At 48.9% G+C, this 25299-nt stretch overlaps 1 protein-coding gene across 1 annotated transcript in view; it reads left to right on the plus strand.

Annotated features, from left to right (window-relative positions):
* Positions 1-25299, plus strand: part of MYOF (myoferlin) — a 1388224-nt gene that overhangs the window by 1272063 nt on the left and 90862 nt on the right. The window contains exon 48 of the mRNA XM_069611360.1: positions 24874-25015. Coding sequence (XP_069467461.1) covers positions 24874-25015 — 142 coding nt within the window. The remainder of the gene's footprint in view (positions 1-24873; positions 25016-25299) is intronic.

The raw sequence follows: 25299 nt of genomic DNA on the forward strand, positions 1-25299 counted from the left end.
TACGGTAACTAGGGGAATGGTCCACAAATGAGCAAGTTCTTAAAACCATGTCATGTTTGGGACAACAGAAAGCAACATCCCTAACACATCGGTATGATGATTTCAATAAACATATATATCTCAAACCTATTAAATCTGTCCCTTCATGGGTGCCCTTAACTATCAAACAAATTCTCCTCTTCACAAGTCCTTTAGCCTCCTGGATAACACCTTTGCTTATAAAAGCTTATAAAAGCCGTCGTCCCTAATATTGGCGAAGAAATTAATCCACAAACCTAGCCTATCGGTGTCCAGCTCTAGATGGTTCCCTAGGAAATCTCCATGAAGTATTAACAATTTCAACCTCAATAGTTGCTTGGCTCTTGTTTGCATCCGTCAGACCTCCTTGTAGTCGCTCTTTCTTCTTACTTTTTTCAGACCTCTCCCAGGTCACTTAATTTCTGCTTAGCACGGTTTTCTCATGGGTCGGTACCCGCTCTTTCACCTGCCTTGGTTGATTTTGGGGGGTGGGATTGCTTCTTTCACCACAACAATGAACACATCTGTCTGCGCCTGATACATTCAGCCTCAGGGTTGCTTGTAACATATCCTAGGATGGTCCTAGGACTCTGTCTTTCTCTCTCTCTGGGGCTCTGGTACATATTCCTTCCCCTGCCCTTAGTGTTTAGGGTAGAAGCTTCCTCTATACCAACCATGGACCCCTCCACCTTCTCCAGATACAAAGTCTCTGCATTGCTTATGACTGATCCAGTCCTCAGTCCCTCTCAAAGGTCCTCTCTCATTCTTTCTCTCCTCTGCCTTGTACGCCCTCTCCCTCCCTCTAGGTCGGGTACTCGCTCCTTTTTTGGGTTTAGGGGTGACGGCTTACTTCCCTCCTCCACACTGATGGTCATCTAGAAGCAAAAGTAAGTACCTCCCTCCTCCCAATCCGGGTCCTCTTCAGGCAGTCAATATTAGTACCCCCGTGGTAGAGGGCCTCTCCTTCCCAGGATTCTTGCTGAAGAGCCCAGTCCTGCGGCACCTCCAGTTTCATTTAGGCTTCTCTGGTAGGCCCCAGCTTTGGGCTCCACCTGATGCACTGGTACTCCCAGCATGGTCTCTTCCCTGTAGTTGGCCATGCTTCAGCTGTATGGATGACAGCAGGTAGGCTACCTTGGTACAGTTAGTGGTCTCCCAGTTTCCCCAAGAAGCGGTAGGTAGCACATCTGCTTTCTCCCTGTCTGGGCCAATTGTTTGCTTCCTCCAGCCCTTTTTATATGCCATGTTGGTGGGGGTGCTTGTAAGCTGGCCCAGTATTGGTCTCTTCCCTCATGTCCTCTGCATATTGTTTCCCTAACTGGCTCTGTATTTACCCCATATTGGGTTAGGAGTTTAATTGACTTGCCGATTGTGCGGCTTTAGGTAAGCCCTGGGACCAGGGGTGTTGCTAGGTCTGAAAAAGATCAGGGGCTAAGCTAATATCGGGACTACTGGGATTCGGGGCTAGCTATATCCTTTTGGTTGTAGTCCCTGAGCTTCTATCCGGGGCTACAACCAAAAGACCCGGAGGCTATAGGCCCCTTAGCCCCCTACCCCCCTCTGCCTGGGACATCTGCGTCATCTCTGCGTATGTGTGTTTACAGCACAGTAGTTCTCCACAGCTGTCTTTGTTTACTGGGGGAACAGGGGTGGTAAAGAGTCTGACCGCGCATTACCTAGGCGGTCTGGTATCTGCATTTTATGTTTGTTTATTAGGTTTATATAGCGCTTTAATCCAAAGCGCTTTACAGTATATCAACAAGGTACAATAGTGAAAGAAGCATTTTTTATAGTTATGAGACAAACCAGTGAGACAATATTTTGAACAATTTACTTAGGAGGAGGAGAGGGAAGGGGGAAGGGAACAGGAGAGGAGGTGGGGAAGGGGTGATTACAAATAACTAATTTGAGAGCAAGTGGGTGGGAAAAGGAGGGGAAGGGAGGGTAAAGGGGAAAGGACGGGACCTGGGGAGCTGGAGAGGAGAGATGGTAGGGAAGGAAGTCGGGGAGGGGAGTGGAGAAGGGCTTTCAAGGAGGTACGGAAGGAGGAGTAGGTGGGGATGGAGCAGATTGTAAGATGTAAGGAGTTCCAATGTAGGGGAGCCAGGAGCTGGAAGCAATGGCTTCCTGTGATTTGTGGGTAATCTGGTTTTGCTTAACGTTTATGGCTAGGGATTAACTGTGCTCTGCAATCTGTCCAGGTCAGGAACTTCTGGGACTTTGTCCCTTTGCGATGACCACAGTTCTAGCATCCTCAAAGGGTAACATAAAACATTGCGTCTTGGAGGCGGCGACAAGCGCACAGAATCCCACTGCATATACGCTCTAGGAAGCGCATCGAGCAGCTGCTAGACAATACTAGTCCCATGAGGCCTGGCCCCCTCACAGATTGGGAAGTTCTCAAACTCACCACAGTGGATAGCACAGTGGCAACAAAATAACAGGGCTAGAGCCTCTATCCCCACCAGTGAGAAAGTTTGGCTTCTGATGAGGTAGCTGTTGCTGTTAAGCATAGGGAAAGGATTGCCTGAGTAATGAGTGACCTATGTTGAAAAGATTTCTATGGCACTGTAACTGACCAACCCACAGATTTTGCGGTCTGGAATCTACCTTCTCAATTTATTTTGGAAACTCATAGCAAATTATAACATCATATCGAAGGTGCCCACCGCTGCCTGGACAGTCAACCATGTCAAGGACAGAATTTACTATGTGTTTAGCCACATCTTATTGGTCACCACCTCCAATAGGGGACTTGGATTTATTATTTGCATTTGTTGAGAGAAAAACTGTTTCAACCTTAACTTAAAACAGTAATAATAGCCATTTGGGCAATCCTACAGCAGTTGCCTTATAATAGGCGGAAAATTAATGGGCAACTAACCCAGTTAATGATGGGGAAGTAGGGTGTATCGACCATGGATGGGACAAGAAAGGCAGGATAGACCATTTTAGGAGTGATGATATTTTTTCTCCACCTTTCCCATCTCTTTCAATGGGACGCCAGTAGATCTGCTGACCAATTGTGTGAATCCGAGCTATTTTTAGGAAATGAGGTATTTTTAAACCTCACTAAATCAATTCAATTCATTTCATTTTGGGGGCACTGCTTCGTCCTTAAGGCTACCACTGCAAAGGCGATGCCGTCGCCCACTGAATCTTTTGTCATACTACTACCTCCTTCATGATATTGGTGCTGGGGAACCCTGTTTACCCTTTCTTCTTACGTTAAGTGATGTTTAGACCTAAGCAGCGATACCCAGACATGCTGGTGGCAGCGACACCAGAGCTCTTACATTTTTAGGTGCAGCTCAGGACAACGTAATGTTAGTTTCCCCACGTTTAATGGTGTTTGTTCACCATGGTAATCAAAATGAATAGCCTTGTCACTGTGTTAAGATCGCATCACCTCTCAATGGCTTCCTTTTCTGATCCTTCGGTTTTCCTTTAACTATGCTGACGATAACCAGATAATGTTAGAAATGATGCTCTCCAGCATGAGCGCTGTCAGCAATGATGTCATGGGCCTTATGAGAGAGCTGGACACTTGGATTGGCCGTAATTGTCTTGAACTTAATCCCAGTAAGACCGTTTATGCAGGGAAATATACACCCTGGGCTGTATTTTTTCTGGCCCTCCAATTGGGGCTATAGCATAAAGTACAACAAGGAATCTAGGTTTACTCCTCAGCAGGGAACCCTTTCTCTGCACAAATTTCCCATGCATTAAAAACTGGCCTTTTCTAGCTAGGAATGATGCAAAGACACTTTCCATACCTAGCCCAGGCACATTGCACCCATTTTAGTTTTGGTTCAATGGTGTTTGGACTATGCAAACAAAATTCATCTTGCTCTACCTAAATATCAGATCAAGAAAAATCAAAAGATTTTAGAATGCGACAGTGCGAGTTCTATCAGCAACTCCATGGTAAGAACATAGCTCACCAACTCTACAGTCCCTAAACTGGCTTCCAGTAGAAAAGCATATCCAATTAAAACCCTTTGTCTGGTCCACTGTTTGTTTTACAGAAAAAATCTTGCCTTCTTTACCACTCCCCTAACTACACATAACCCAACTAGATAATTGCCTCGTATCCCCCTCCCAATACTTTGGACAACAAAGGTAATTCACAATACTGTGACACAGCAAGAACTGTCACTTGGCTCCACAGTTTCCCAACAAGGTACTGTGAGACAGACAAAATGACAAGAGACACACAGACTCAAAGTAAGATTTTAAATGGAGATTGTGAAGTTTCAGGATTGGTGTAATACCTAACTAATCCTAACTCTAAAGGGATGTTTCCCTGAAATGATGCTTCTAAGGGTGGTAGATGTCTGAAAGTCGAAAAAAACGTCTGTTTGTGTCTAAAACTATGCTTGTCCTCACTCTACGCAAAAATGTGTAAAGGCTTCTTTTGTCAAAAATGAAAAATGGTGGTTCAACAGGAAAAATAGGAAACCAGGGTTGGTTTCCGATGGCCGCCTTGCCAGGCGTGGTTTTAAGCTCACCAAAAATGAGTTCAATCAAACGGGGTTGCCTGCAAGGCCTTCACCACAGGGTCATTGCAGTGTATTCAAATACCTTCAGTGTCTTTGAGTTCCTGGGGGTTCCCTTCCCCAAGCTTCACTCCTTTCAACACTACATAGCAAACCAATATATCTCAACCTTGGCCATATCCCTTAGGGTTCTCTTCCCAAGCTCAGACCCCTTCCAGCTTTCAAACACAGTCAGTTTTATCAGGATGCACTTTGATTTCTTAAGTAGGGCTCTCAGGGTTCCCTTCCCCAAGCACAGGCCTCTTCCAACACCAAACAAAAAATGCCAGTTATTCAGCTGGTAAGGATATGCTTTTTTTCCCTTCTTTACAGATTTTCTTACATACAATCCTCTTATGGGGTAGGATCAAAGGCTTTCGAAAATGCCAGGCTCTTTGCTTTTTCTAAGCACGACCACTCTCATCCTTCTCCCTCTTTGTTTCGTACTCTCACTTTTCATTTGTACCTTATTATTTCTTCAGGTGCTTGTCGTGCACAGTTGCACTGTTTTTTATTCCTTTCACTTTGTTGTGCAAATCTGTGCTGTTCTTTTCCACTCTACACCTCTTCTGTGCTTCTTGCACCTTCCTGCTTTATTGTGCTTCTTGCACCCTTCTGTTTCACTGACTTCTGTCTTTGGTTGTGCACACTTACACTTTCTTTCCTTTGCCGTGCGTCTTTGCACCTTTAAACTGTCACTTTTCTTCTCCGTGCATTCTTGCACGTTTTCCTTACTTTGCTTTTGGGCCGCTTGCCCTCTCTTGACTTTCTTGTGCGTCCTCGCTCTTTTCGCTTGCTTTGCTTCCATCCACTCTAACTTTACATCTGGGCCGCTTGCCCTTTCTTTCAAATCTATTTGCCTTTTATTTTCTGAGACACTCGCGCGCACCATTTCTCTTCTGTCACTTTTTCTCTGACTTTCTACTTTTCTGTTTCTTAAAACTGTCCTCCTTGCTTTCTGCCGTTTTACCAATCTTGCTTTTTCCTACCTTTCCTGCTCCAGCCACCTGCATGCTCCCTAGTTTCTCTCTGTCCTGGCCCCCAGACACCCTCGGGCCGGCACACAAAGGGAGCAAGCAATTGCGTGCACTCTGCCAGCAGGGTCCTAGCTGCCTCGCTCTGGCTCTCAGGAGACATGGCTCACCAGCCACACTGCAGCCCTCCTCACACACCGGCCAGCTGTGCAGCACGCCACTCTCCTCCGGACCTTCCTTCCTGAAGCTCCCAGCTTCGTGACTTCTACGGTCCAAAATGCTTCCCCAACTCGCTCATCCATCTCTGTGAAACCACGACTTTTATAGTGAAAAAAACAGTCAAGTGGAGTCAGGTGTACATTTTCACTATTACAATGCCTGACCCTGCCTGGCTCTTTTAGTGGAACAACTTGAGTTCTTTCTAGTCATACCTTGTATTGGATATTATCTCATAATGTCGATAGCGTAGCCACTAGCACCCAACTATGCCCATGGTCGGATCATCTGTTTGTAAACACTACAATTAGGCTTCCAAACTCTCTTCCTAAAGTGGGCGCCAATGCTAGGTGTTAGATGACTTGCCAGAATATTAAGAATATCTCGCCCGTAGCCTTCTCTACCCTTCTCTCAACCAAACTCGGTCATATCGAAGCACCTGTAAAATCCTTTGACCTAGTTCCTCACTTGTCATCCGCCATTAAGGATACCATCAATATCCTGGCTCCTGAAAAAACAAAGATGGTAAAAGTTGAAACCATTAAAAAAAAAAACATGGTTTAATGATGATATTGTGGAAGCAAGAAAAATAAATTTTGAAAGGGCATGGAGGAAGAATCCTTGCCAGACTACCTTGGAGAAATATAAAATAATCGGTACAAAAATATAAACACACCATCATTGATTCTAAAATGATAACATGTAACGTATGCATTAATAATGCCAAATCGAACTCAAAGGAACTGTTCAAAATTCTCAAGAATTTGAAAGTCGTTCATCTGCTTTCTTGACCGTTTCCAAAGACACTATATGGTGCCAATCCATTCAGGATGAATTTGTGAATATAATTGCGGGTCACCGCCAATCCATCTCTAACCAATTGGCTGACCTAGTAATTAACAACGACCCCGCTATTTCCGATAGTACATATTCAGCCAATCTAGTAACCATGCCTAAATTTGGTTTTCATAGCGGTTCGGAATCCGAGGTCCTAGAAGATTATCAATAACATGAAGTCTACATCTTGTCTGGGGGACTCGTGCCCCACCAACATTTTGAAAGGCTCCCTAGACATTCACTTCTGTGGATTACTAAAATGATTAACTCATCACTTGAGTCTGGCATTGTACCTGCTGTCCTGAAGGATGTTTGGGTTACCCTTCTTTTGAAAAAGGACACACTGGATCCTGCAGTCCGCAAGAATTATAGACCAATCACTAATGTTCCATATCTGCAAAAGATTTTGGACAGAGTGACATACCTGCAGCTCCAGAAGTTTATAGAAGAAAATAAACTCTTTAATATTTACCAATCTGGGTTCAGATCCCAGCATGGGACAGACAGCTCTTCTGGATCCTAAAGCAAACATTGTGGGAATCATAGAAAGAAGTCATCCAGCTTTACTCTTACTATCACATCTCTCTGCAGCATTTGATATCATTGATCACAATCTGACATAATAGATTGCTAACTATTACCAGCTGTTCTAATAATGCAGCCCAATGGATTGCATCTTTTCTTGGGCCTAGAACATCTAGAGAAGCCATTGAAATATCTCAGGCTAACACCATCTCTTTGACCTTTGGCGTTCCGCATGGGTCGCGTCTGTCACCCTTGTTGTTTAACATCTATTTCAGGCCATTTATTGATCTTCTTGACGGTCTGGGCGTCCAGTTTGCAAACTATGCGGATAACACCCACTTCCTGTTTGAGCTATCTGGTGATTATTCCAAAGATTCTGCCACAGTGAATTAACTGTACAGCAGAATCCAGGCCTGGATGGCGCAGAATTCACTTGCACTCAATGACACAGACTGAACTTCTCATTATGGCCTCTTGCCCTCAACTAAAGAAGCGCAATACCCAGCATGTTCAGTTTGAGTTTGCTGGTAGCACAATTGCCGTGAGTAAATCGGTAAAAACATTAGGAGTCATTCCTTTTTTTAAATGTATCTTTTTATTATTTTATGAACACAAAAACCATACTAGCATTCACTCACTTCCTTACCATTACTTGTCCTGTCTAATGACAGCCCTAAATCCACAGTGTAAATACATGAAAACAAGTCGCATCATATTGTGCACGCCCTTATTATGACCCCCCTGGTTACCCTTACCAGCTCCTCTCCTCCCATTTGCCCCAGACTCCCGTGGCTTTCATTGGGCAACCCTGTGCGGTATATATTAGATGTTCCACTGCCACACACACATGTCCACAGCAACCCATTGGGCCAGGGCTGGGCACTCGGGCGAGCCCCAGCGTTGCGCTATATTATGTTTTATCAGTCCAACCGCAGTGAATGCGTATTTCCCATCGGCTGGTAGTGTTCTCGGCAGGAATACCCCGTAGCAGCAGTTTAGGGTCAATTGGTATCGTTCTCCCCTGAGTATCAGACAGTTCTTTGCAACATTGCCACCAGAAATTTCAAATCCGGGGGCATTCCCACAAGATATGCATAAAAGTACCCTCTTCTCTCTGGCATCGTAAGCATTCCGGATCTGGGTTTCGATTCCACCGGTACAATGCGACCCAGAGGTGTAATACACTCGGTGCAGAATCTTTAATTGTATCCAGCGGAGTCTGGAGCTAATTGCAATCTCTGATGGGTGCATTAGGGCCAATAGTGCCCACATCTGCTTCCCATTTCAGTTTGAGATTGGCCAGATCTGGAGTGGCAAAGGCCGTTATAGCATTGTACAGAATGAAGGTGACTCTATTGGGTATGGGAGTGCATTGAGGTGTGCTCGCAAGTGAGGTTAGGTGTCTGCGTAATGCATGGGCAATTTACATGTAGTGATATTGCTCTGTGTCTGGGACTCCGAACTTCTGTTGCAGTGTCCCAAATGGAGTGACATCACAATCGGTGAGAATATCCCTGACTACCGTCATTCGGGCCTTGACCTATCTCGGCCAAATCAGCAGTTTACCCATTTCAGCAAGCTTCCTATTATTCCAAAGGGGTTGCAGCTGGGTCATCCTGTCTTCGAGCCCAATGTATCTATGTGCTTTCCTCCATACTAAAACAGTGTGTGCTGCCATTGTCTGCGGGGGAGGTTTAGAGAGGGGCTGGTGAAGCATTGCTAGTGGTGACATATTCTGCCTTCCCAACATCTCGGCTTTGATGTGTGGTAGTTCTTGGTTACCATGAAATATATGGTTGATTACCGCCATTTGGCTCGCCCAGTAATATGACTGAAGGCTTGGCAATCCTATTCCTCCTTCCCATATTGACCTCTGTAATGTGCTGAGGGCGATGCGTGGGTGTCTCCCTCCCCATATAAGTATCCTGAGGAGACTGACTGTCTGGTGGAATTCTGAATCGGGGATTCAGAGCGCAGCGTTTTGCAAGATGTACAAGAAGCGTGGTAGGGCCAACATTTTAAAGAGTGCTGCTCTGCCCAGTAGTGTTAAGGGGAGAAGCATCCAGTGTCGGACATCGTTGGAGAACCGTTCAGTGATCGGATGTCAATTATTGAGTACATAGTCTGGGAAATCTCGTGAGATCTGAATTCCCAGATAACGGAAGCCTTTGCGTTCGACCCGATATGGGCAGTCTGGTGGTATCGCGTGTTCTACCCCCCTGGTAACCCCTGCCAGGAAAGAGACAGATTTCCCCCAGTTGACCCGCCGTGCGCTAAACACACTGCATGCCAGCATCTGTGTAACCATTGGCCAAGAGCAGGCTGGGTCACCTAAGTATAACAAAAGATCGTTGGCGTACAGGGAGAGCCTATCCTCCTGGCCGTCCGGTCAGTGTAAACCCAACAATGCGTCAACCTGGCGAAGCCACAGTGCCAGGGGCTCCATGGCTAGCACGAACAGTAGTGGGGACAGGGGACACCCCTGTAGTGTTCCACTTGCCAATGGAAAGGACCTGGAGGGCCACCTGTTGACCCTAATTTCTGCTTGCGGGGCTTCATAAAGTAGTTTCACCCATCCCAGAAAGGTCTCACCGAACCCTATCCTAGGCATAGTTTCCCAGAGGCTGTCCCATATTACGGAGTCGAACGCCTTTTAAAAATCGATGGCTAACAGTGCGAGGGGTGTGTCAAGGATCGGGGCGCGCTCCAAGAGCAAGTGAAGACGGCTTATATTCATGCGTGTGGATTTATTCAGCCTAAAACTGTATTTGTCTGGTTGAACTAAAGAGGGTATAACTGCCTGTAGTCTAGTGGCAAGAATTTTTGCGATAATCTTGGCTTCCCCATTAACCAAAGAGATTGGCCTGTATGAGGAACATAATTCCAAGGGGTTTCCCGGGTTTGGGAATTACCACAATGCTGGCTCTTCACAGATCTGGGGGGAGGACGCCCTGGTCTCTGCTATGAAGAAACCTCTTATGAAGGGGGCCTGCCATTGTTTCCCCACCCAGTTTCTTCCAGGTCTCCACCGGAATGCCATTGGGACCCAGTGTTTTCCCAGAGTGTAGCTGGGCTATGGCCTATGCTATCTCTGATTCTGTGAGATCCTTTTCCAGTTGTGTGCGTTGCAGCTCAGACAGCTGGGGATCTCAATATCGTCTAATATGGAGAGATCCACCGGGTCAGTTGGACCCTGATAGAGTGTAGCATAATAATTCGCAAATGCCTCCGCTATGTCCAAGTTTTACTGAACCAACTCATCCTGTGCATTTTTGATTCCCCCAACATGTCGGTGTCCCTCATCTCTCTTCTACAGCCAGCCCAGCATCTTACCTGCCTTATCATCCTGTTCGCATATGCGTGCGTGCGCTTCACGGTGGGTGTGTCTAGCACTATCCAGCACAACATTCCGAAGGCATTCTCTGGCCTTCAGGAGGGATCGGTGCATATCAGGAGTAGTGTTTAGTATGTATTTGGCCTCCGAGTCATCCACCTCTCTCTCTGCCTCTATCACCTTTTGTAGTTGTTCCTTTTTCTTAGCCGACGTCCAGGAGATCATTTCGACCATAGTGGAATTAATCTCAAAGTATTCTGTGTTTTTTTTTTTTTTTTCATGTATATGGTCTACAAACTCAGGGAAACAGAGTTAATAGCTATTTAGTCTCCACGTTCTGGGGCGGCGGGTTTATTTGTGTCCATTTCTATCACCAGAGGTGAATGATCCGAGATGCCGCGAGGCAGTAGTGTTGCACTGGTTACCCTGTATGACTCCGGAGCCGGAAGTAAAACGTTGTCTAGTCTGGATAAGGAGGCGTGAGCCACCGAGTGAAACAAATGGCTACGGTCCAGTGGGTGAAGTTCTCTCCACACATCGTGGAGGCCCAGGGCAAACGCGAACGTCGCCAGTCTGGTGGGGGTGTTGGGATTACGTCAGCGGATGCGAGTTTGGTCGAGTACAGTGTCCATCACATCATTAAAGTCTCCCCCAAGGATCCATAGATCCGGTTGGCGTTTTGTAATTATAGTCAGAATATCCTCCATGAGCTCTCCCCCAAGTGCTGGTGGGGCATATATGGCCAAAATGCCCACATTTTCCCCCCACAGTGTTCCTAATATCACCACGAACCTGCCTCTGGGGTCATGTTCCACCGAGGTCAGCATGTATGAAAGACGTTTGTGTAGTAGGATCAGGACCCCCCGGGTACCCCAGGTAAATCTGGCATGTAACGCAGTATGGTAGTTTGTCCTTCGTAAGAGGGAACAAGCTGTGCCAGCTAGGTGTGACTCATTAAGGAGGATGATGTCAGGGGAGTATCTGTTAAGAAATTGGGTGACCAGGCGTCGCTAATCCCGAAACCCAGGCCATTGACGTCCAAGTGAGGAGTTTAAGGGACTTACAGGTAGCAGTGGCCTTTAACAGACTGGGTACCCACCGTGGGTGTTTATGGGTGTTCAGCGTTGTGCAGGTATTGCCTTCTATACGTATGGCTTGGTTTGGACAAGGGAATGCATGGGATTTCTCACTCGGACCATCAACAAACTTAAACAAGGAACTTAAGTAAACAACCCTCCCTCCCCATACTCTGCCCGAACCCGAAGCATCTGTCGCCCGAACATAAGCTGTCAGTCAGAAAATCCCTCTGACAGCACTAACCAAGAACATAATCAGCCCAAGGACCTGTGTAAGGGTTGTGAGCGATAAACTAGCCACTGGCTCATACAACAGTCAGTCTAAGGCAGAGCCGAGAAGCAAAAAGAGAAGGGGTGGGGGGTGAAAGAGAGGATCCCTGGAGTCCGCGGTACGAGCTGCGGCCATGGCAGTTCCATGGCTCGTTCAGTGTTGTTTCAGAGAGCATGTTGATTGAGCCACAGGTGTGTATCCACGCGGTTCTCATCTTTTCCTATGTGCCATCTGCACCCTGGTTATTACCTTCAGGGATCTCCTGCTCGCTCAGGGCCATTCTGCTCCAGTAGCGCTGGGTGTCTCTTTGGGGGGGGCACGATCAGGACGGGAGCGGGGTCTCCCACTCGGGCCTTTCATCTCTGTTCCCCAGTCTCCTTCAATGTGTCTTTCAGCCCACTTCCAGGCCTCTCGTGGGTCGGTAAAATGCACTGTGCTGCCATTATGGTAGATCTTCAGTTGGGCCGGAAATAGTAGTCCGTATTTCACATTCATGGAATTCAGTCTACTCTTCAGCTGTTCGAATGATTGCCTAGCGCGTTGTACCTCGCGGGTGTAGTCTGGAAAAAAGGCGATCCGGGAGCCATTATATGTGATTTTTCCCTTTGTGCGAGCCGTCTTGAGAATCACAACTCTGTCCGTATAATTTTGTAGTTTGGCAATTACTTTGCTTACTTACCATTTTCTTCTCCATTGAGGAGCGAGAGTTGGCTATGGGAGCCATCACGTCTTTCAAGGAGAGGGACTCTTCCATGGTAGGAGTGTCTGACTGCGGTGTGTGATCCACTGGTGCAGCAGTAGTATTTGTTGCGTATTGGCCCATCTTACACTGCGTGGATATCTTTTTAGGTTTATTTTAACCACGTTGTAATTCCAGTGGTTGTTGCCCCAGTCACCTTATGGAAGGGGCAGTTGGTAGTGTCCGCAGATCTGACCGCTGACACCAGCGTGGGGCCAAAGTACTTAGGCAGTGCACATCTAGATGGGCGTACAGCCTGTGGATTGATATCTAGGGGGTGGTTCCTGCCTCTGCAGGCTTACACTTGCTTAGGCCGGTCTTTGACCATGATGAGATGTGTGTCTTAGGTGTGGGAGATCACTTGGATCCTCTGGAAACAAGTTCCTGCGGAGCGTACTTAGTATAGCGTGGTTCTGACTATAGGCGTCCCAGGCTACATATGGGTGGGGGGGGTCTTGTGCTGTATCCCGTGGGTGGGGGAGGTTCAAAGTCCTGGAGGCCTCCGAAGGCCGTTGAAGGTGTCACGGCATTCCGGCAAGACGCGCACCGTGATCTCTGCTGTCAGCCGACGCAGGTGCCCAGGCTGAGAGCCGGTGCCCTCCAATCGATGCCTAGGCAGGCCAGTGACACCCCCTCACCTGGTCCTCGGGATGATTATCGCCCTGGATCGAAGTCCCCGCTGCATTGGGCGGTGTAAGCTCCCTCCAGTCGCCCCCATGTCCTCGATGTATACCACGCTGGTGACCCGCGGTTGTTCAAGCAGGGCAGCGCTCGTCCACAGCAGGCTGATGGCTGATACTCAGGCATTGTATAAATTGCCTCAGTCCGTCTCTCGTCACTTGCAATCACCACTGCGCAGCTGCTCCTCCCATTCGCAGTCTTTGGCTCACGGCCATTTTGGCCATGTTTTCCGCGTCTTTGTGCCTTCTGTTCAGCACCGGATTGCTCGGTCAGGCATTAAGTTCCAGGGGTCCCATTTCGCCCAGCGACTCCTTGTTCAATCCTCTCTCGGCAGGTGTGTTTATTCTGTATTCCGCCATGGATAACTGGAGATTATTGCAGGATATTGCTGGCGGGCACAGGAGTTCTGAAGGGCTCACGTCCTCATTGCTTGCCAGTTGGTCACGCCCCCCCCCCATTAAGGGTCATTCTTGATCCTGACCTACCATTCAGTATAGTAGATGGGCTCCTCTTGTGGACATGTAATCAAATTGCTCCACCAGATTAGACCCTATCTCTCTACGGAAAATCGATGTTTACTGGCATCCTCACTTGTGAATTCACATCTAGTCTATTGATTTGTACCTGACGGGGAAAGGTTAATCGTCTCCAGGCTACTCAAAATGGGGCAGTGAGAGCCGTTTTTGGACTATCTCTGCGTGATCATATCACTGCCTTCAGGAAAGAACTGCACTGGCTACCAGTCAAGTAGAGAAAAGATGTTATACCTCACATATAAATGGCAGAACCTAAGTGCTCCTCAATATCTCACTAAGAGACTATTACTGAAACAACCCACTACACTGTTGCGCTCCTCTGATTATCCCCAGCTGAACCAACCTCTATTTCGCCTAAAAAGATTTAGTGATTCTGATTTTGAATTCCACACTCCGCAAAAATTGAATGCCTTGCCCCCAGCTATTAAATCCTCTCAATCACGCACAATGTTTAAGAGAAGTATAAAAACTGTTTAACTCATAATAAGTTTCGTCCCGCCCGATTTGAGCTACTCTATTTCTGTCGCCTTGCTGTTCTGTCTCCTTGGTGCGCTCTGAGGCCTATGGGCATGCAGTGCCTTATTAAGAATACTCTTTACTGATCTTAGTTGCCTCTTCCTCATCACAGTATTTGTTGGAAATGGGGAGGGGGACATGGGATGAGTTTGGAGACACCCCATAAACGCTGTATTTTTACAAAGCGATTGGTAAAAGATAGGGGGGAGACCCCCTAGCCCTAGATTGGTAGACAAAAGATGATTCTCTTTGATTGAAATACTTGTGTATAAGTGCATAATAAATAAAGTGCAACCATGCAGGAAGATAAGCAAGCATTTTAGGCATGGTACATTCAGATTGCAGAAAAGGAAGTGCGTGGGGGTGGTGGGGTGGAATAGGGACCAAGTGACCCAAGTCCTGTCGGAACATGGGTTAAGTGCAGAGAGATAACTCTCTCATGGGTCATAACCTAAGTGCAGTAGCGCTGCGGCAAGAGCAAGGCCCGGGGGTAAGTGCAGGAGATTGGCGAGGAAAGCTTGGGATCTGTGAGGCTCTGGAGGTTCATCAGGCCGCCAGTCAGCATAACTGAGCAGAAGTAGAGGAGAGAGAGTGACAGAGCAGAAAGAGGTGGTTAGCGCTGAAGACAGATCGAGGAGGCAAAGAGGAAAGTCTTAGGAGTTTACCGATTTTGGGATGACCCGGTACAAGACAGAGTGGCAGGGAGGCTATTCCAGAGGGAGGCACCTTCAATGGATAAAGATCTCTCCTCCCCCCCCTCCCCCAAGTCTCTGCTTGGAAAATCGGCTCACCCGCAGAGAGTTGGAGGAAGACGAACAGAGGTCTCGGGTAGGAGAATATTTAAGAGAGCGTTGCAGATAGAGCAGGTCCCGGCCCCAGAAAGCCTTGTGGATAATGCAAAGGGTCTTGAACTTAATCCTTGCAGCCACGGGGAGCCAGTGAAGGGATTGAAGTGCCAGAGAGATCCTGTCCCTGGGCTTGAGGCCAAGGATAAGAGCGGTTCTGTTCTGGTTGAGTTGAAGAGGACGGAGGGTAGAAGAGGGAAGGTTGCGAAAGAGGCTGTTACAGTAGTCCAGCCTAGAGAGGAACAGGGCTCTGGAGACGGTGAACCTCTGGGGGGGAAAGTGAGAAAAGGTAGAATACCTCTGAGAAGGTGCAGTTGGTCATGAGACTTTCGAGATATGGGACGAGAAGGAATGAGTGGAGTCGAAGATGACCCCCAGATTCTTTTCCTTGTCGGTAGGTGGAGGCGCAGGGCCCAGGACGGCAGGCCAGAGACAAAGCGGGAAGGCGGGAGCAGGGGTCCCGATGAGGACAATCTCTCTCTTACTGGCATTGAGGCAGAGGTTGTTTTCAGCACACCACGACTGAATTGCGGACAGAGGCTGAGGGTAGCCTGAAGGAGAGCTGCGGGTCATCCGCGTAACACTGAATGTTTGAGGTGAAGGTGGCTTTCATACAGGCCGGGGGGCCATGTGGCCATTGAAAAACCAGGGGGATAGATTTGAGCCCTGGGGGACACTGCGCGTAGAGAGAGTGATGGGGGAGAGAAAGGAGCCCATTTCCACCTTGGATGGGCGGTCAGAGTAAGGAGGTTAGGGCTTGATCAGTGATGCCTAGGGTATCACGGAGACGTGCGATCAGGGTGTTGTGGTTCACTGCATCGAAGGCAGAGGAGAGGTGGAGTAGAATGAGGATAGAGGGAGAGTTAGAATCAAGATTTAAGGGGGGCACTGTTGAGCAGCCTGCAAGATGGCTGCCTAGCTCTCTTGCTCCATGGCCCGACGGCTGAATATCCGCCTGAATCAGCAGTTCCCTGCATCATCCGGAGCCGAGACCGTGGGCATTGTGCTGCTTACCGACTGAACAACATTTTGGTCGCTTTCGGGGCGAAAATTGGAGCTCCGGTGCCGCTCCGCTCCTTCGCCTGGCTGTGCGGTGTGCTGCTGCTTGGAGCGGCGGCCCTGATCTCCTCTCTGCCCGGCCCGCTTTGGGGTTGGGCCCTCGCGCGCCTCTGGGCGGCGTTTACTTCCCCGGCCACGCTCCCCCTGCTGCGGGGCCCACCTGTGTCCGCGGCTCCCTTCTCTGGCCTGCCCTCGGTGGAGCAACCTCGACAGCGACATCACTCCTGCAGCTGACGGATTGACTACACACCGGGCCGGATCTGCCTGGCGTCTCCCCCGCGGTCTGTCGACCATTTGTCTGTCGACCATTTGACTGGACACCGGCGGTTGGGGTGGCCCTGCTGCCTTTAGGGCGCCGCTCTGACTGCCGACGTTGACGCTTGCAGGTGAGGAGTTGGGGGACTAGATTGCTACGCACTGACCTATACAGCGGTCGGTCCTGTGTTGGACGGGAGGTTGAGGCCCCCCCTTCCCCTACCGATCCCTGAGAGCCTGGGACCCCAGTACCAACATCCTACAAAGGCTGCCCTGCCGGGTCTCGGCGTGCCCTCAAATATGTCCGGCAAAGCACGTGGGGCCAACAAAGCGGGGGCAATGGACAAATATGCCAAAACACTTGCTAGACAGGAACAGTCGGGAGCAGCCCTGTCTCAAGACAATCCAGACGCACCCTCATGTCCCCCTCAGCCGGACCTCACAGCATTAATGGAAACTAGGGCAAAGAACTTTGCGTCATTCCATGAAAAATTGGATGATATTAATGCTAGTGTAGCCGCAATGCGCGCCAAACTGGCTCAGCACGGTGCTAGGCTGGTGGAGGCCGAGGCCAGGATCGGGGCCAATGAGGACGGGGTGCACGCGCTCCAAAACACTGTCGCAGACCTGGTGCACGATATGAAACAAGTCAAGGCGAAGTGCGACAACTTAGAGTCTAGATCCCGCAGGAACAATATTCGCATTGTGGGGGTCCCGGAGACGACCCTCAAAGGCTAAATGGAACTAGCCGTTGAAAATCTCCTGAGACCCCTTTTGGGCAATCCTCAACTCTCTCCATTCTTCACAATTGAACGCGCACATCGAGCGTTGGCCCCCCGCCCTAGGCCGGGCGATTTCCCCAGGCCTATTATTGCCAAGGTCCTCAGCTTCAGGGATAGGGATCACATATTGCGCTTGGCCCGGGAGAGGGGTGAACTGAAACTGGAATCTCAGACCATCCGAATCTTCCCCGACTTTTCCGTTAATGTTCAAATGGAGCGCAGGCAGTTCAACGGTGTGAAAAAGCTCCTTGAGAAAGGAAAGTGGAATACGCCATGCTGTTCCCTGCAAGGCTAAAGCTCACCCACTGCAATAAGCTATACTTCTTCACTGTCCCTGAGGAGGCGGTGAAATTCATTGAAGCCCATATTCCCCTCCCTGGCCCGGTGGACGAGCCATTGGGCGATGGCTGAGGAGGCCCGTCATGACCCCTGTATGTGGGCTCTCCTCTGTATCACCGGCACACTTGACATTTTCTTGCTGAAACTCATGGATCCTATTTCTTGTATATCCATTGCTATTAGTACCTTGTTGTAATATCTCCTGTAAACTTGTGATACCGCTGTATGATCTACGGTGTATTGCACCGATCACTCATTTAAGTCGGGTTCACGGCAGCAGCGACCCCCGCTGCCGTTGCAATGCCGAGGTTGGCTTGTTATTATTACTTGTTTCGCCCCAGTTGGGCGTACAAGCGAGTGTTGCCCTGTTGGGATTGGCATGCTCGCATTAGGTCTTCGGGTGGGTTTCAGAGCACTGCTGTGTTGGGAGGGGCAGTGAGGGGGGGATACAGTTGTGGGATGTTATGGCAAAAATGGCAAGGTAGTAGTGGCTCTGGGCGCGAGGCAACGTGCCATTGCACTGATAGCCAACGCATGTTCAATAAACAATGCCACCTGTTGCTGGGATGTCCCCTGAAAACCGCAAAATGTCTGTCAGGCTAATGTCTTGGAATATCAGAGGGCTTAGCAACTTCACGAAGGCCCGCAAGATAACTGCGTACGCCCAAAGGCATGGGGTCAAGATACTCCTCTTGCAAGAAACCCACGCCCTTGCACACCTTTCGTCCTCTCTCGCTCCGGCATGGGGCCCCAACAAATATTACACGGTTTACTCCTCCCAATCTAGGGGTGTCCTCACATTAATTCATGAGTCCGTGGAATTTTCCCTCCGCGCTAGTCACATAGATCAAGAGGGGAGATATGTGATCCTCCACTGCCTGCTCGCTAATACAGAATGCCTTCTGGTTAACACATATGCCCCGAACATAGATGCACCTGAGTTCTTTGATGACATCAATGTCCTGCTCCAAAGATATGTTGGGATCCCGATCATCTGGGGGGGGACATGAATCTAATACTAGACTCCGAGTTGGACAGATCAGGCGTTGCTCTCAGAATACTGTCCAGAGCCGCTCGCCGGCTCCACGCCCACATGGTCTCTGAGGGTCTGGTCGACGCCTGGAGAGCGCTCCACCCGCTGACTAAAGAGTTTACATTCTACTCTTCGGTGCATGATAGTCATTCCAGAATTGATCTCTTCCTTCTGTCAGCTGGGCTCATTGGGAAAACTCTCGACATGCAGATACTGCCGCGCACGCTTTCCGATCATTTCCCGGTCACACTTGACATGACCCTGCAGCCTACCCTCCGCCGCCACTCCAATTGGCGCTTTAAGTCAGAGGCACTACAGGATATAGTCTTCAGGGCCGACATCCTTGCAGACATCACCTCGTTTTTTGATAACAACAAATGCCACGACACAACAGACGGGGTTCGCTGGGAGGCATTCAAGGTTTTCATTAGGGGTATGTGCATCTCTAGGGAAGCTGGGGTCCTGAAGGATATTAGGAACTCCCTAAGACGCTCCGAGACCAAACTCAAGGAACTGGAGCGGGAGTACGCTTCCGCCCCTTCCCCTCCCAAGTTGGCATAGATACGAACAGAACTGGACACATTTGAGGCCCTCGCCCTCAGCGAGATAAGATACTACAACCGACCCATTGCGGCTCGGAAGTATGGCAAAGGAGAAAGGCCAGGTCGAACTCTAGCCCGACTGGCCCGGATCGAGGGGGGCAGAGCCCGGATTGATAGCATTATCGACAAGAACGGAGTGCGGCAGTGGTCCGACCAACCCATTCTTGAGACCTGTGCAGATTTCTATGCAGCCCTCTACGCTCGGCAACGCGAGCACAGCCCACAGGATCTGGATCTCCTCCTTGATCGCATCCCCATGTCCCTTATATCTCAGGCCACCAAAGAACAATTAGACACACCCTTCACTCTTGACGAACACGCTGCGGTCATCTCGGCCCTCCCTAAAGGGAAAGCTCCCGGTTCAGACGGCCTTACCGTCGAATTTTACCAGGAACATGTCGCCCTACTGGCCCCCCGATTGCACGAGGTATGGAATGAGTCGCTACGCCTCGCTATCCTTCCCCAGTCCCTGCGTGAGGCTGTCATCACCGTGCTCCCCAAACCAGGTAAGCCTCTCGATGAATGCGGATCCTATAGACCTCTATCCCTCATGAACACCGCCACAAACATTTTTGCCAAGATCTTAGCAAATTGGTTCCTCGCCATCATGAAATACTTGATTCACCCGGACCAAAGTGGTTTTGCCCCGCCCGCTCCACTGCCTTAAACATCCGGCGACTGTTTAATGTCATCTCTAGGATTGACCCCAAGGCCAACGCGGTTGCTGTGACAGTAGATGCCCAGAAGGCGTTCGACATGGTTTCATGGCAATACCTATGGGCGGTGCTTGCGAAGATGGGGATCGGCCCACGCATATTGTCCTACATTAAACTGCTATATACCAACCCCGTGGCCAAGGTCCTGGTTAACTCATCTGTCAGCGTCCTTCACCCTCCACAGAGGGACACGTCAGGGATGCCCATTCTCCCCCCTACTGTTTGCGATGGCTATCGAGCCCATGGCAGATATGTTACGGGACAATCATACTCGCAAAGGGATACGCCTACGGGATACCCCCGAAATTATATCACTATATGCGGACGATGTACTTCTGTACATCAGGGGCCCATCTAGACCCAATCATCCGCGAAATAATTAAAATTGGTACTTTCTCGGGCTTCACCATAAATTACACCAAATCAGAAATCTTCCCCCTCACGCCCACAACCCCCCAACCGACATGCGAATACCCGCTCAAGTGGTCCTCCGGGGGCATCAAGTACCTGGGGGTACAGGTTTCCCTCTCGAGATCCTCTTTGCTGGCTGATAACTATGTGGCTGCCGCGCAATATGCTGAGGCCAGGAAGAAGAGATGGTGTAACCTCCCTCTCTCACTATCGGGGAGACTATCGCTAATCAAAATGGTCATAGTTCCAAAACTCCTATACATATTTGCTAACGTTCCACTCTGGCCCGGGAAACAATATTTTGCGGATCTGCATGCGGGGTGTGCCCGCCTTCTATGGCACTCTGGTGCCGTGCGCAGGAAGTGGCAACATATGACATTACCTTATGAGAAAGGGGGCTTCAATGCACCGGACCTAACCCATTATTGGATAGCCGCACAAGCTCAGCACGCTACACACTGGTACCGATACCAGGACCCTCTCCTGCACGTTAAGCTTGAGATCCTTGCGACTGAGGAGGTAAATGTTATGTCCCTGATCCTCTTCCATTCATACCACTCGGATGCCTCGGCCCACCCAGTGGCCGCCACTATCAGGGCATGGAAACGGGGTCTACTAGCCCGCTCTGAAGCTCCTCCGTACTACAAATGGCTACCCTTGTGGTCATTTCCGGGCCTTGCCCCCAAGCATGATAAGCTCCTTATGCGTCACTGGCTGGACCTGGGATATCACTCACTATCCGACTTGTTCCCCGAGGGGAAATTCATCACCCCGCAGACATGGAGGCCAGGGCACTCCAAGTCCTCTCTTGAGTTGCTGCAATACTTTAGACTTAGAGCGGCAGTCCAAGACATGTGGCCCTCATACCCAGACGAACCCCCCGAGATCTCCTACATCGCTAACTCCGCTGGTGGCAGGGGCATAGTGTCTACCCTGTATAAAATGTTGATGGCACAAGCTGTAGAACCTCACCATACGATATTAAAAATATAGACACATTTATTACAAGGCCTTTGTAACATCGACCATAGTAAAGAATCACGGTAAAACTCCAGTAAACCAACACATCACAATCAATACTATATATATACAAGACCGAGGGGTCTAAAGAGTTAGAAGCACGAAATATGCAGACCACCTAGATGGGGAGGAAAACAGGCAGTGCAAGTAATCGTTAGACTCAGTTCGACATCAGAGGCCACCTAACTAGAAGGAAGTCCGAGCCCTACGAAGAGTGGAGCCTTGTGCTCAAAAGTACCTGCACACGCGGGTGCCAACGGGCAAAGGAGTCTCTTCAGTGAAATCAGGCAGTTCAGAAAGGTGGACGAAAAGATGGTGAACAAATCCATGTGACTCAGGCAAGGCCTCCACTTGGGGGCAGAAGCAGGGCGTGAGTGCGGTAAAGGGTTTGCTGTCTACAACAGCGATGGAAAGCCACAGGCTCCTGCGGGAGGGTGACCGGTTAGGGTATTGACTACTCACCGGTCCCCGATGCAGGCAGACCCAGGCTTCTCCGGTTCCGTTTCGGTACTGGCAGGTTCAGATGCGATCAGAGGGGCGTCTCGACGCTGTGTAGATTCCGCGACAGCAGGAGTCAGGGTCGAGGGTGTCCCAGATGCAGCGAACACGCACAGGTTTGTTACCACAGAAGGGCAACTCGGCAACTACGTGTATTCCTATCCCAAAGCACACGTCTCACTTAAGACCTGGGAACGCCAAGTGTACGAATCATGTGAGAGTGCCGAGGACACGGGATTAACAGTAAGCCAGACGGCGGTGACAGAGCAAGGTTCCAGTGTAGGCTGGTCAGACCACTGGATGGCCCAGGGACGCTTCCGAAAGCTTACGTATAGGATTTGGTGAAGATGCCGAGAATAGTTGTTCCCGCTATTCTAAAGGGTCGAAGCGCCTTTGCAGACCTTCTCGTTCGATCAGAGGCCGAGTGATCTTGCAGGACGACAGCAGTGCAGGGTGCCAAACCATCAGCAGGTCACCAGCGATTCCTCGACTCAGCTTCTTAGTTGGAGGATACTTGGCTCCTTATCCTTTGTTCGTGAGAACTCGGGAGATCGACATGGTAGTGGTGTTTTCAGCCTCCTCTTATCCAAAGTTCCCTTCGCGCCAAAACGGAGAGGGCCCAATGGGAGATCCGCTCACAAACACTCACACCATACGTGGACCTATCACGGACCACGGTGGTCCCAGGCATTCAGGACACTCTAGACTCTCTGGCACCCAGGATGTGTATTGGGAACAGACATCCCAGCCCACATCCTGGAGGCACAAATAAGGCATGCAGAAGCCCGCGAAAGCGTTGTTTCACGGGAAAGTGCATGATCAAATAAGGACTGCCCCGGGTCGGCTCGACCTGGGTGATGGTGAAGGGGCAAGACGGTCAGCGGACAGGACAAAGAACCTCGTGGCATGGCCATTTTGGAGGCCAGGCCACCCATTTAGGTCAAACGCTGGAAGCGTGTTTAACATGCAAAAAGGGGTTAAAAACACAAAGAAACGATAACTGCCACCAGTCCCGTCTGTGACACACTTGCACATTTCATAATAAGTCCAGCGAGAGTTTCTAGGTCCTTTGGAATGACTAGAGACCCAAGAGCGCGGTAATGTAAGTTACGGTGCACTCTTGTTTCATGTTGCTCAAAAGCTGCAACATGAGGAAAGGACTAAGGGAAACGAAGTCTCCCAGTACTGACTGTCTTAAGGGCATGTCAGTTTCCCCGTAAGAATTGAGCAAAAGCCCAGAGGAGTGCGGCGTAAGGCTGCGCTTCTCTGGCAAAGTCTAGATCAGGGTGTAAAACAACAGCAAAAAGTTTGGGGGTTGCCACATGGAAGGAAAATTACCTACAATTATGAAATCTTTCTTAACAACGCGACAAGGAGAAGGGTGGGTCAGAAGTTGGCGAGTTCCAGAAGATTTTAAAGGAGCAACCTTCATGTAGAGGACAACCTAGGCAACAGTAGATTTGCAAAACCCAAGGTTCTGGAGAGTGAGGAGAAGAGGAGTTGTTGACAGTGCAGAAGCATCAGAGAGGTTTTAAAGCATGAGTATGAGAAAGTTTGGAGTGATCATGAGAGAAAGTTGACAACATGCACAAGTGCAGTGTTGGTGGAATGTTCACTATGGAAACCAGATGGAAGTGTCTCTCCAAGGCTCTTATACCCAACGTACTTGGTGATCTGGTTGAAGGCCACCTGCTGACGGGCCATTGAATAATGGGCGAAGGAGGGAAACTGAATGATGGTTCACTGGGATGTTAGGGCCAATAGTGGTTTTCTTCTAAAGAAAGAAGGTAGGACAGGTGCAGATTTGAAGGAGACTGGGAAGTGGTTTGTAGAGGGAGTGGTTAAAGAGATCAGAGAGATGAGGAGAGGTGACTAAGACTAAGCCTTTTACTGTCTAAGGAGCAAACTGTTCAGGATGGGTGTGAACACGTAGGGGAGAAGTCTAGGGTTGAAGGGGTGGGTGGAGATGTAGTGAAAAGAAGGAAGGTTGGGGGAGGGAGAGAGGATGGCTGCGAGTGTTGCATGAATTGTAGAGTACCAAGAGTGAGCAAAGTTATTAGCAGAGAGGAAAGATTTTGAAGTAGGATATGGCAGAGTCCAATGCAGACTTAGGGGTAGCAAGGGAATTTATGATAGCAAGGAGTAGGGATTGTGATTTACACCAGCGGCGTAGGTCACAATGCATGTTTGTTTTGAGGGCTTTGATCTCAGATGTGGTCCAGGGTGAAGAATAAAGACTGGACGATGTAAATGTGCGTGCGGGATAGTGTTGGTGAAAGGGAGGCGTTATTAGTGAAAGGTTATATAAAGCATGGTCAATGGAAGATGCATCAATAGGGGAGAAAGACAGGATGGAGTGCCTCACAACATTAAGATGTAAGGGGCAAGATGCATGCTTGAATTTGCTCTTGACAAAGGGAGAAGAGGAGTAGGGACCTAGATGTTGCTGAGCAATGCGGTGATCAGAAGGGTCAATGGAGTGGCCAGAGGAGAGCATAAATATGGAATAAGACCAGGTCAAGAGTTCCCACCAGAGTGGGTAGACTGGTCATGGAAGGAGTGGTCAGATCAGTTCAAGCTGGGTGGCAGCAGAGGACTTGGGAAGGTTAAACTATCCCAGCATAATAATGGGGATGTCAATGATGAATGACTCGAGGAGAAGGTTGAGATCATCTTTTAACACGTTTAGCCCCTGGCAAAATGAGCATGGTGATAATACAGTTAAGCATTGTGTTGTGGGGTGGCCTTGAGCAGTAACAGCCCTTGGCCCTCGCTGAGGCCCTTCCTTGGGCCATTACCATGTAAGTTTGCCCGGTAATGTAGTGCTTAATGCTACAGTACAAATGCAAACATGTTAATGGGAGCGGATGAAGCCATTCATAAACAGTGTGCTTTTACTGTTTTTTTATGTCTTATTTGTAGACTAGCATTGCTCGGCCATATTTCACAGCAGGTCATCCCTATTCAGCAATACTTGAAATTGATTTAAAGGTGTGTTATGGACTAATGCTAAAACATATTCAGTACAAATGTGTGTTTTCTTTTTTTACAGCTGGATTCCTGGCAATGAGGAAAACAAGCAGAAAACAGATGTGCATTACAGGTCACTCGATGGAGAAGGGAATTTCAATTGGAGATTTGTTTTCCCTTTTGAATATCTTCCAGCAGAACAGCTCTGTGTCATTTCTAAAAAGGTGAGTTTTGCCCAATTTACATCTTAAAATCAGAAATATATTTCTTTCATCAGAATTTGTTTGTGGGTAGTGTTTCTTATGGATATTTTGCTTTATGGCTAATTTGACAAGCTGTTAGTTGGATACAGGATTACGTCTTGGCTTTCGCCAAAATGTGCTAGTGGTGCATTTGTCACTTTGAAGGCTGACTTGCATCTAGTGCGCAGATGTGTGGAATCATTGCATTTCTGAAATAGCTGGGATGGAATATTCCATTTGAGGCAGTTGGTAACGCTATGGCGGAA

This window comes from Ambystoma mexicanum, chromosome 8 (genome assembly GCF_040938575.1).
Source record: "Ambystoma mexicanum isolate Mex_15411 chromosome 8, UKY_AmexF1_1, whole genome shotgun sequence".
Taxonomy (NCBI): Eukaryota; Metazoa; Chordata; class Amphibia; order Caudata; family Ambystomatidae; genus Ambystoma; species Ambystoma mexicanum.